Source organism: Argiope bruennichi, chromosome 7 (genome assembly GCF_947563725.1).
Source record: "Argiope bruennichi chromosome 7, qqArgBrue1.1, whole genome shotgun sequence".
Classification (NCBI taxonomy): domain Eukaryota; kingdom Metazoa; phylum Arthropoda; class Arachnida; order Araneae; family Araneidae; genus Argiope; species Argiope bruennichi.
The window spans coordinates 86859954-86873297 of NC_079157.1; the positions used below are offsets into that span (position 1 = coordinate 86859954).

The 13344-nt window shown below is 26.8% G+C and overlaps 1 protein-coding gene across 1 annotated transcript; it reads right to left on the reverse strand.

The window, feature by feature from the left end:
* Positions 1-62: 62 nt before the first annotated feature.
* On the reverse strand, positions 63-6043 carry LOC129975043 (60S ribosomal protein L27-like). The gene is made up of 5 exons (XM_056087914.1): positions 5905-6043; positions 3374-3455; positions 2240-2409; positions 1526-1636; positions 63-204 (listed from the first exon to the last, which is right to left on the reverse strand). The coding sequence occupies exons 2-5, from the start codon at positions 3452-3454 to the stop codon at positions 156-158; spliced, it is 411 nt and encodes a 136-aa protein (XP_055943889.1). The 5' UTR covers position 3455; positions 5905-6043; the 3' UTR covers positions 63-155.
* Positions 6044-13344: the final 7301 nt, after the last annotated feature.

Consider the following 13344-nt stretch of genomic DNA (forward strand, 5'->3'; position numbering starts at 1 on the left):
CTTATAAGAATGTCTTAAAAATACAAAAGGTTAACTCTGATATCACAAAAATCTCTCATGCACTACTATATTTCCTACTACAATTTTAATAGAAAAAAAATATGGGCAATAAACATTTTTTTTTAGCATTTTTTATTTTCAATATATATTACAACTTAGAACCTTAGCTTCTGGAAAAACCAACGACTCTTGCCAGTCTTGTACCTAAAAAGAAAAAAGTAATATGTATTTAGTCAAAGAACACAAGTACAAGGGCAAATTAAAACTTTAAAACAGATATGTATTAACCTAGAAATCAAATAAGAGATTACTGAAAACATCAATTAGAATATCAGTGAAGGATATGTACAAAATGCAGAGCAACTTCTACAGGTTTCAAAACACCCAAGACATCTATTTTGAGTTAACTTGCTATCACTTTCAACAATCTAATTATCCTACTCTACTAAAATAACACTGTTAGTACTGATTGCCTACAAACGAACTGTGCACTTTTAAATAAAGTAGCACAGCTGAAATTAAAAAATCTGCATTGTACTGTGCTTTCATGCAGCTGACAATGTTTGAAATATTCATCTTTAGATCTACTAGTATGCATTAAGCACTCTAGGAATCAAACTTAAGAGTTTTCTATCATCAGTTTAAACTAATATATATTATAAATTCACTAATGCTAATTAAATAATGATAAGTATTTTAAATTTCAAAATTACAAGTCAATTATAACTAACAATGAAAACAGAATTTTAAAAATAGTCAAAATTATAGTATATAATGTAAAATTGGTATATTTTAGACCTGAGCATCAAAATGCATTTTTGAAGAAAAAAAAATTGAACTTCCCATTAAAAGAATTCTAATAATTTTATTGCAACACCTAAGCAACCTTAATGTCTTATATCTTTAGAGGATCAGAAACTAATTAGAATTGCTTATAATAAATACATTACTTCGTTAGAATAAATATTCATACACATGTAAATAGATCTTTTTTTTAAGTTACTTTGTTATCTATAAAAGGTTCAGTATCTGTTTTACACCAATTAAAGTAAATTTAAAGAAAAATTCTTGATTAATTGATGCATTTACACATTATATTTATTCACAACAAATTGTTATTTTTAGTTACATATACATAAGTTATTTGTTGCATCGCCCAATTTTTATACATCTCAGATCAATTGTTATCTAAACTGGGCAAGAAGATATTTATGACGTTTGTAAGTTTAATAGATACCTTTGACGTCTATGTGTGATTAATAAAAAGAACATCCTATAATGCATTCTGAGTACATAAAAGATTCAATTTATCCAATATTTATTCCAAATATCAACAATCAAGGATTAATAATCAATTTGGAAAGTCAAAATATTGATGAACAAATTATTAAGCACCAGCTTTTTAAATAGGTGAATATTTGAAAGACTATTAGCTAAGTGAGTAACAAGAATACAAAGTTTACCTAAATAACACTCAAGGCATGTAAAAAAAAATAAAAAACCAGATCAATAATATATTAATTACCTTTCTTCAAACTTAGCCTTGACGTCTCTCCTGGCTTTTCTCCTCTTAGCAGGGTCTTTCAGAACTTCTTTATTGACAATGCTTTTATCAAATGCAATGTCTACCATGTACCTGGAAATATAAATTATATTCTTTACTAAAGCATAAAGATGGTGTTGCATATTAGTTATAATAAAATAAATATAAATGATTTCAATGTTTGATATATGCATAGCACATAATGAACAATATAAAATAACTTAAAATTTAAGAGCCAATATTATTCCAACTTCAGAACGTAATTGCAACTAGCTTCATAAATTTATAATTTTTTTAAAAACAATTCAGAAGAACACAAAAAGATGGAAATACAATCAAGTAATAATCATAATCTCTAATAAATAACGATGTTAAAATACACTGAAATTTAAAAAAAAATAAATAAAGCTTACACTACTACTGCTCTTTTCAGAAAGAAAACAAAATAACAAAAACTTAATCCTAATTTAAAATATTTCAGTAAAATTTATTAAAAGTAGTTGACAATAAAAGTAATGTAAAAATAGTTATAATTCAAAAACACTATTTAATCACATTGAAAAGTTCCAACTACTGAAAATATATAAATATCAACTTTCAAAATTCTACAAAAACATGAATTTTCTATACATCACCATGAAATTTAATAATGCAAAAGAAGTAAAACTCATGATTCTATATTTTTAAATACCATACCTTGTTGGCATGAGATGATTATAGTTCAACACTTTGACAAAGGGCTTAATTTTACTCCTTTTTTCCAATTTTTTCTTGCCCATGCGACGGGTCACTTTTCGTGGATAGCGATCAATACCAGCAACCAGAGCATGGCCGTAAGGTTTATCTGAAGTACCTTCATCATTATTCTGGAAAACAATTATAAGATTTAAATTTGGAAGTTTTCAAATGACACAAATTATAAAAAAACATGCTAAAAATCCAAAATCAAAACTAAGATGAGATTCTCCAAAAAATATAAACTTAATATTTTTTTAAGAATTATTTAAATGATTGATGATAAAATTAACTTGGTATGAACTATCTAATGAAATTTATTGATTAATCTAATTGATCCAATCAGATCAAATTATAGCCTTAATTATTAATTGAAAATTTAAAGATATTTACAAATTTTCTCATACTTGTTTTTCCATTTACATAATAAAACCACACAAGGAAATTGGAAAACTTCTAAAGTGAATGACAAAAATCTTACTGTATTTAATATTTAAACAAGCTAGGTGCATAAGCTGTTATGCAAAACAGCTCTAACATTAATCAAGTCATACACAACATATGAAGAATAACGTCTGAACTAATGCATACTGTACAATCACCAAGCTATTATTCTAAAGGAAATAAAGTATGATAACCTATTAGTATTCTTTATTAGATTGTTAACGATTTTTCTCCTTTTTGGCAGACTGAAAGAGCCCCCACTATAAGCAGCAATAATTTGTTTACAATGCAAACATTTTGGTGTCTTAGGTAAAATGGAGCTTAATATAATCGAAAACAAGGTGTCATAAATATCAGTAAGTAGCATACCTATATTATATTTTTTAGTTTTATTGATTTAGAATACTTTCATATTACTACATGCCACTGATGAACATTCGATTTAATGTAACTCAGCAAATTACATTAAACTTGGGTATCTTTGGCAATTAATTCCTAGAATGAGATTAATACACAAATGCAGCTTAATATTAAAACATAAGCATTACAATTTTTTTAATTGACTTAGTAGTTCCAAGAAAAATTAATCAGCAAAATACAATCCGAAAACAAGAAAGAAGATCAAAAATTTTGATATGTCATAAAACTTACTTTGACAACAACTGCTTTTCTACCAGCATATCGTCCATTGAGTACAAGGACTACTTTCCCTATTTTCATAATTTTACCCATTCTATAAAGAAAAGAAAAAAAGAATTAGCATATATATTGATATAAAAGCAAATAATTAGTTATATCTATGAAGTGCAGTTTTCAATAAACATATAATTTTACAGACAAATTAATAATTAAAAGAAAAATTCACACTAGCTATATTAAATATCAATTTTTTTAAGTTACACAATGGTTATTTTGGGCAGACTTTGAAATTTTGAATCATGGTCAAATGAGTGACATCAGTTTAAATTATAAAATGAAACTAAGAGATCATACAATTTACACAATAAAACATTTATTCAGAAATATTACAAACTCCTTGACATTTCAATTAACCGCAGTCCATTTTCTATAAATACTTGAACTTATTTGAAATCATCACATCCAAATAGTGATTTTATAAAAATTACACAGTCAGAGTTAACATGAGGGTACATTTTCTTAATCTTATTCAAATAAATTGCTTTCTTGAATATAATATGCATACGGTTCAACAAAATCTCAACTGTAATTTGTCACACATCCTATATGGGCCTGATCAATTAATAAAACTAATTTTATGTAGTAATATACATGCACCTTTCAGGCATCTAAACCAATACAATATGAAATACCAAAAGCTAGGGTCAACTACTTTGAATATAATCATACAAGGGTTAATTGTTTTTAAAATTCAAACCAGTTTACATTCCAATTTCACAGCACTCAACGGATTTGCTATCATTCTTAAGCAATATTCACATGAGGTCAACTTTTATATGCAATAGTTGTCTTTCTATTACGGTCCTAAAGTGATAAGCTATGACACGATTGGGACAATGGTAAATAGTTGTCTCAGTGAGAACTATTAGCCATTGTCACAGTCAGCATGATTTTTTGGATGTAGGCATGATATTTTGCACAGCAATAGTTAGCATCTAGTGAAAATTGCTTTATAAATATTTACATATTTTCAAAGCACTGAAAATTTTGGGGAAAAAACTAATTTCCCCTTTTTCTATATGCATTTGAAGTTCAATCATGGATTTGTAATTTCAACAAAATAGTTTGACTTATTAAACAATTACTACAAGTCAATATTTTAGACAATTTATGAAAACAAAAAATATGATAACGAATTCTGAGAACATAAGTGTAAACCATATGCAAAAAAATAAGATTCAGTGTACATAACAGAATATGACAAATACTTAGCCCCCAGATGTGAATAAACACAGGGTATATTAATATTAATTACCAATAAAACTCACCTATTTTATAAAAATATACAGAATACAAAATTTTTGAATTATAGCATAACTGTATAACAATCCAAGCCAGCAGTAAACAAGAAAAGCTAAAAGCTCTTTCATCGCACAATTAAGAAACTTTCTTTACACTATTGTACCATGAGTACAAATATTTTCTTTAACATCTCAGTGCACATATCCAGTTTTTGAACATTAGTACATACAGGTGACCATTTTGATTTCAAATTGTCAGGCAATTACTCCTTATCTTATTGCCTATTTGTATAAAACTAAACATGGTTTAAGTATATGAACACTGTTTCATGCAAATATGTACTATTTAAAATGCAATTGCGACTCTTAATAAGCATAAACCAAATTGCCTCTTTTTCCCATATCTTCATCCCTCCCCCCATTCCATTCTTGTGTTAATGAAATTTTTTGGCAAAAGCTGAAACATACAATCTTGATAATGCAATGAATTTCTTTCATTTTTACGTACTAACTAAATAAACATTTATCATTCCTCATACAGAATAAAATAAGTTCTATAACAATTTATTCAAATTATAAGAAAACGCATTTTATATAAGGATTCGCTATATTTTTCATACGCTGGAAATGACTCGGAATTCAGAATCTGCGTTTTGATGCGATTCTGTATCGCGATGAATTTCCAAAATTTCACCATTACCTGACGCATCTGAATTATCAATAGCGAGATCTATGACTTTCCGCTACTCATGCTTGTACGATATCATAGCTATAACGCTATGATTTTGCATACATAAACAAAAGTCAATTTGGACCTAACCATTAAAAAATGAAATACACTGTTTCAGTGATTTCTGCTATTATAATTTTTTTTTAGCTTTCCTGTGAAGACATAGGTCAACACAGGTGTAAACTTTCATATTTCTTAGAATTTCCAAGCAAGAGAGTCATAAACATCCAGTTAGTGTGAGGACAAGTAAAAGTCAAATATTTTTAATGCACTGAACTATTTCAAGTGTATCTATTAATATATATACATATATTTATGTAGTAAGATTATTAATAAAGACATTTTATATTATGATCTTACTACATTTATTGGCACGAGATATGCATGTAATATGGATCATAGTACGGTCATAAAAGAATAAACGCATACTCAATCAAAATTGTATCATCAATTTTTAAATCAAGTAAAAATTTAACAACGGGGAGAAATTCATATAAATTCACATTACTTACTTGGAGATGTTAATGGATCCCGAATTTAATCAAAAACTTCGTTCCCCAGCCGCTTTTCGATGCTAAGGAATTGCCACCATATAATTATTGACCGGGTTGAGTTGAAATGCTTCTGCAAAATCAATTCTGTTACTCAAGTAGAATTCACTCCGCATAGCATTTCCGTTTCTTCTTTCGATTTCTGGTGTTCTGCTTCATTAATAAAATTACTGGTTATTTCAGCATGCTATTACAAAATACTAACGAGTGTTTAAATTATTGTTTCCAAATATTATAATTTTAAGACCCTTCAAAGTACCGAATTGGAGATTTTAAATTTTGTAGCTTTAAATATTTATAAAAAGTATGAGTCCCCCCATACACAAAAAAAGTTAAATTGATAAAATTTAACTTTTAATTAAAAATGGATAAAAATTAACTTAATAATAAAATTAAGACGTTATATATTGTGTTCGATTGCGAGCGATATTTAAAGTACACTTTTTATTAAAACTTATTGGTGGAAATTAATAGATTAGATACGCTCTTCAACTTTATAATTTGCAATGAAAATTTGAGAGAAATTTTCATTACAAATGAACCTGGTGACTTGATGCGGTGAACTAAAATAATAATGATAAAAATTATAAGACTTCTGTACTGAATTTATTCCTTTTCTGCTCATTCGTTAGGCTGTTGGCAGGCTGCATAATGAAAAAATCATGCTGAAGGATAGAGAAGATCCTCTGTATTTACTCTAATACACTTTAAATCTGGTTTAAAATGTGCATATTAAAAATACTAATACAATGAGCTGTAAAACTTAGTGATAGCGTTATTAGGTCAGATGTAAATTTTTAAAAAGTGTTGATGCGGAAAGAGCACTAATTTTAATTTTTAAAATTGGAATGAATTTTTCAAATTTTATTTCAGTGCATACATAATAAATAAATAAAAAAATATTTAATAAAAACTTGAGATAAATTTCTGTACTATTTCTTGAAAAATTGAGCTTTCTTAAAAGATAATAAAAAAAAAACGTTAAAAAAAAAGGCTAATAAGAACTTTTTTACTATGCAGAATGCAAGTATCGAAAAATGAAATATTCCTCTATAATTTGAAATAGTATTAGAATGATCAATTTAAAAAAAAAATTGATGAAAATTTGATTTGAAGTTAACATTTTGTCTCAATTATCAAACCCGAACTTGAATCAACGTTTCTCAACTATTGTTATCAAGCAAGTCCTACTCTTCAATATTTTTAGAGAATCAAAGGGTAAAGAAAAAGGGCTTTTTTTAAAATTTAATTTTTCAAACCAACCATTTTAATTACAATGGAAATCATGCAACAACGTTTTTACAGTGGAACATTATTTTTCGGTTTTTGAAATCTGATTATCAGGGGGAATGGCCTCCTCAGAGCTTTCTCGTATACCCCCTCATAAAGATGTTATCCTCCTTCCCCCGCATAAAATTGAGATATTAAGGAAAGAATGTGTTTGTCTCTTTCTTCTTCTTTTTCTTTCCTTTCTTTCTTCCTTTTTTTTAAATTATATAGATAATAGCTATGTTCTACATGATATAGAAAAGAAAACCGGCACCAGCATATTAATCTGTTCCCTCGAATGTCTCCTCTCAGGCACTGCTCATGATAATGCATCATTTTAATGTTTTACTTTTTATTTATTTAATATTTAGTTTAGTTTAGTTTTTTTTTTAATTATTATATATATATATATATTAGCATTACCTGCACATGTAAACATAACATCTACGGCCGTATTCACCAAACCGGTTGCTAAACATCGGATCGTTCAACCCATGATCAACGACAAATCATCAACCAATGATCATTGGTATTCACGAACGTTAATTTTACGACTAAGCATCAAGGTTACGACAAGCAGCTTTATCTGCCTTTTTCAACCGGAAATGGATCTTCATTGGTCTATATATATCACATGATTATCAGCTGATGGGTGGCGCTGTTTCGTGTTTTTGTTGTTATTTTGTTTCTTTCCCAGATGTGTACAAGGAATGTGGTAAGATCAAACGAGAAAACAAACGTGATATTGCCTAGTGACAATCTCACCGATTTGCTTACATGATATTATAGCTTTTCGTAGGATTGTTTCTCTGACTATACATTATTAACCAAGTATATTTTAAATTTCCACTGTATTATTATGTAATAAAACATTTGAGCATTTGCTCTCTTTTGAATTGAGAATATGCATATTAGCTGTGCTTTGAATAGTTTTCCAATGAATTAAACTTTTACAAAAGGTCTATCTGAATTAAATTTTTGAAAAAAATGCATATTAATGTTAAATTAGTTAATTTACTTATGGAAATATTTAAACATTTTTTTATATAATTATAGAGTATATACATAAACAATAGAAATAACAAACTGCTGCAAACTGATTTCGCAAGTGAGGAGTTCATTGAAGTTTCTTCTAAACAATGAATTTAACAAAAATTGTAGTATCCTGTATTTTTAATATAATAAAAGAGGAGGAAATGTAGTGTATAAAATCTTGCTTACAAGTATTATGACTTTCATATTAGTAAATAATTTTCATTTACACAAAATATTTCAATTTCCAAAGGTTATTTAAATTGTAATGAAAAGCAATGTTATCTCTGGCAATCCCATATAATTGTTTGCATGAAGTTTATAGCATATATTACAAACTTCTCTTTAAGATTGTTATTAGACTTTCAGCATTTATTTTTAAACAAATAGGTTTTAAACTTCCACAATATATTATATTTTAAAAAAATACTAAGATTGTTTTTGGTGTCAATATTTAAATATGTATTAGCTGTCTACATATTCAGTAGTTTTTGAGATAATTTTTTTCCTTCAAAGCTGAATAAAAGTAAAAAATACTTATTCTGTGGTATGCTTTTATTTCTATCGAAAAGCGAATATGGAAAAATTTTCTTTTATTAACTATCAGAATATTAAATTTTTACATATATTTTGTTAAAAAAGATATAAATTTATAGTTATAAATGTCAGAATATATGCTGCAAATCAGAAGATTCAAATTATAAACAAAAGTCAGTGAAAATTGTATATGAATATTGAAGACCAACAGCTATTTCACCAAAATAAATATTCATGCAATAAATTTGTATAGTATATAGTTATTGTGGAAGTGAAGAAGCTCATTTATACCTCATATCTAAAACTTTTTGTAAACAATGAATTTAACAACTCTTTAAATTTGAATGGGCTAATTGTTAGCTTGACAACATGTACTTGACATTACAAATCAGTATAAAAATAATGTAAATATTGATGAAAACCATACTTATTTTAGAATCGATATCCCTGAATGAAATAAATGATTAATTTGCAAATCATAAGCATTCACTTTTGTTCAAATAAATTGAGTGGCAAAACATCTACAATTAACAATACATTTTTTAACACTTTCTGCTTGATGATTCAAACTTAATCAAAAAGCAACACAGGTTAACTTGATTAGCCTGTCAGAAACTAGTAATGATATTTTAATTCTTTCAAGTAAATGTGAAATTCCATTTGTTTCAACAAGTTTTTGCCTTTTTCTTTTTTTTTATTCCCAGGATTTTGTACCAAAAAAGTTATTAATTTTTTGATATTTTAACATTTAGTTCCTACTCATACTTGAATAATATCTGTCACTTTATTATATTAATTTCCAATGATGTTTTTAATTATTCATATCTTCATGACAATCATTACTTCCTGAAATCATAAACCTATGAGCACAACATCTAACTAAATACTGTTAAGTCAGCATAATTTTCTTTGTTTAATTGTCAAATTTTTCAACTCAGGATCTTGTGTATTTAAACAAGGAATCTCTTTCTATATTTAAATTTGATGAAAGATGATCCAAATTGAAATGTTTCAAAAAAGTAAAAAAATTTTTCACAAAATTTTTTTTCTTGAAATCATCTTAAATATTATTCTAATAGGTTACATTAAACTGTCAGTTAAGTTAAGTTGAATTTTTAAAATAAAAACCTCTTTTTTAAAATTTTATATTTGCATCATAATTTGTAGAAATTTGAATTAACTCGGATAAGTTATTATCTATACTTGTTTTTCAAATTCCAAAATTTTCAAATCCCAATTAATCTATTTTCTTTGTTTTTCACACACTTCTCAGAATGTCTTAAAATATGCAAAATTAAAAAAGGACTTCTGTATACAAAAATCTATTTTATTCAAATTTGACTTGAAAAGTAACATATATGAATTACAAAAGAAAATTCTGACAGAGAAGTTACAGCTTCTACAAGCATTAAAACAAAGTTCCATTAAAGGTACTTTAAAATATAACATTCATGCTGAGTATTAATTCAAAATTCTTCTACAAGAATTACAAGAAAGTGTCAATAGAGGTGCAACATTAATGCTGATTCTTAATACAAAATTCTTCTATATGTGTCTTTTTATTTCTCTAATACATATACATATTGTAATAAGATAATGAGCACATAAAACCACTAAAAAATAACTACACTGATATGAGCCATACATGCATGTCATTTTCTACAAATCATAAAAAGAACATCAAATTAAAAATACATTTGATTTTCAAAGATGGGAATAAGGAATTATTTAGTCATTTCTATACAGATAAATTCAAAAAATAATCAGGTAGAGAATACATTAGAAATAATGTTAAAATTTGTTATGTAATGAGAAGGAAAACATTAATAAAAATTGGGAATCATTTTCAGCAGATAACAAAGGTCAAAATTTGATTTCTTTAAAAAATGTTAATTTTATACACATTGTTGAAGATTAAAGCTGAAGTAAACTGATATTGTAAAAGAGATTAGCTATATTGAGTGACTAAGCACATTATTATATCACACAATTTATAAGTAACAAAAGTAATTTCTAATTATTAATCATAATAAAAACTGCAATAATTCTTTTTCTATAAAATAAATAATAAAATAAAAAATCAATTTACTAAAAAAAAAAAAAAAAAACTTATATACTTATGTGAAAACAGTGTACAATCATGGAAATGAGTCATACAGGAAAGTTTCAAAAATACAAAAAGCAATCCTGTATAATCATCACCAGACAGATGAAAAAGATTTTTTTGTTTGTTGCTTTTATTTCTTTCTTTCTTTTCTTTCTTTTTTTTTTTTTTTTTCAGGAGGAAAAGGCTGTTCCTTATTTCTTCCATATCTTTGCAAGTCTTTAATCTGAGAAATGTGAAATAAGAATTAATTATTATATTATAAATAAATAATGAAAAAAATTGCTAATTTAACAATAATACTTACATGACATACTTAAAAATTGATAGTAAAAACACAAATATTATAATTTATTTGATTATAATATTAAATATTTTAAATATTATAATATTTGATATAAGTCAAAAATTCCATTTTTTGTAACTAAATTTAGAATTCATTTATACAGTACTTTTTAAAACTTTTTAATATATATATAAAAAAAGACATAAGATATTCTATTCTCAATCACTAGAAATGTGCATTCTAAAATATTTGTAAGTGATTTCAGATAACTTTGGAAAATATTCTACAGAAAGAATATTTTTTTTCCTAATCTTAAAATATTATTTGTTCAACGAAAACATATTTATTATTTAGGTGGTTGTTTCTCAAAAACCCTTCTTGCTTTATTCATACAAAAATCTGCCATAATCTTTGATATACAGTGGTATAATGGTAGGGGTAGAAGAATAAGATTTTTTCAATATGGAATAAAGCATAATTAAATTGTTAAGTTTATATTGCAAATAATCTTTAATACTTGAATTCTTTATTATATTTTTACAGATTTACAAAATTGGAAAATAAAAGGAGCAAGGTTAAAATTGATTAACATGTACACTGTCTATGTAAAGAATGGGAAAATTTTCTTATAGCATAACAAATGCAAAAACTGTTACAGATGAATTCTAGTGATAAAAGTAATATTAAAAGTTAATTAAAAATGATTTGAAAAAATATTACATACATACATTATCAATTTTTAATAACTTATATCGCCATAATAACAGAATTAAAAAAACTATAAGACTACACAAATGATATGAATATGTATAGATATGAAATAACTTATTTTATTAGCAAGTCATTAGATTAACCAAATAGAAAATATGCAATAAAATGTTTTTAATGGAAGCATTTTAAGGAACAAAAAACTGTAAAACAGTATTGACAAAAAACAGTATAATCGTACTAAACTTGATGAGTTTTCTAAAAGGTATTAATAAGTTTAGAAAATTCTTTTAATTATAATTCCTTTGCTTCAAAAATTTGAATGTTCACGGAATTATACAAATGACAGATTCTAATTTTAATTCCAGAAAATAATAATCAAAAATCAACTCGGATATAATAACAATAAAAAGGGATTCCTATATGAACGATGTAAAAGGGATAAATGTAAACATACCTCAAGTCGCTCAGATTCATTATTTGGTATTTAAATGAATCTTGGCCTCATTTCAGCTATACATCTAGATACTTCATTTATAGCCCGGCAACATGATGACTGACTAGTTTGATTGAAATCCCCAATTATTTGTTGATGACTTCCTGAAGCAAAAAAACGTAAGGCAATACACTATTTCTCTTCAGTAGTTACAGCACTGTATCGTAAGATATTGGTGCTTAATTTCTCCTTCTCAAAGATAAAATGCATTGGAAACAAAATCACATTCATCTAACAAATCCACATCAGAAACTCTGTCAGTGTAAATTATTCACCTCCAATCTGATATCAACTGCAATAATTCCAATGTATCTAAATCCTCCATGTTTGCTTGAAAACTAATGTAACAGTTGTCCTTCTTGAGAACTGCGCATGCGGAAAACCGTTGATCAAATTTGATCATCGGAAGTCCGTGAATCAAAAAATGGGGCAAAACAGGGGGAAATCGTCAACCGATTTGGTGTGGTGAATACCGATTTGACTGCTGATCAGCGTTTAATCATCAGCTGATGTTTAACAACGGTTGGTGAATACGGCCGCTAAGAGGAAAAATTAGCTTTAGACTTAAGTCTAGCCTCCACCCGATATGGCATGGGAATGTCATGCGGGATCAAAAACATATTTAGAAATCATCAAAAATAACTACAAAACAATTTTTATAGCACATATTCATAAATATTTAGGGTTAAGCTTTGACATACAGTCATTTGGCGCGTTGCGAGGTAGGCAATTTTTCGGTGGAGCTTTGTTTGGCGTTACATGGCCGCCATTTTTTTATGTTACTGTATGCTACTGTATTTCGATCTTTCCTGTTCATTTCCCTTGATTTTTTCCTGCTGCACATACTTCTGCTTACTTTCATTATTTTCGATAAAAAATTTTTGCATGCATTTCATTTTACTGCTTTTATTGACTTTTTTTTCTATATTTCCGTTGATTTGCTGCAGCGTTCCTCGGAACCTTTAGATT

Excerpts from the sequence above, each read along its gene's own strand:
- LOC129975043 (XM_056087914.1), bottom strand. The coding sequence starts at position 3,454 with ATGGGTAAAATTATGAAAATAGGGAAAGTAGTCCTTGTACTCAATGGA. Across the intron at positions 2,410-3,373 it reads GAAAAGCAGTTGTTGTCAAA|AATAATGATGAAGGTACTTC; the intron begins GTAAGTTTTATG and ends ATTGTTTTCCAG. Across the intron at positions 205-1,525 it reads AAGGCTAAGTTTGAAGAAAG|GTACAAGACTGGCAAGAGTC; the intron begins GTAATTAATATA and ends TTTTCTTTTTAG.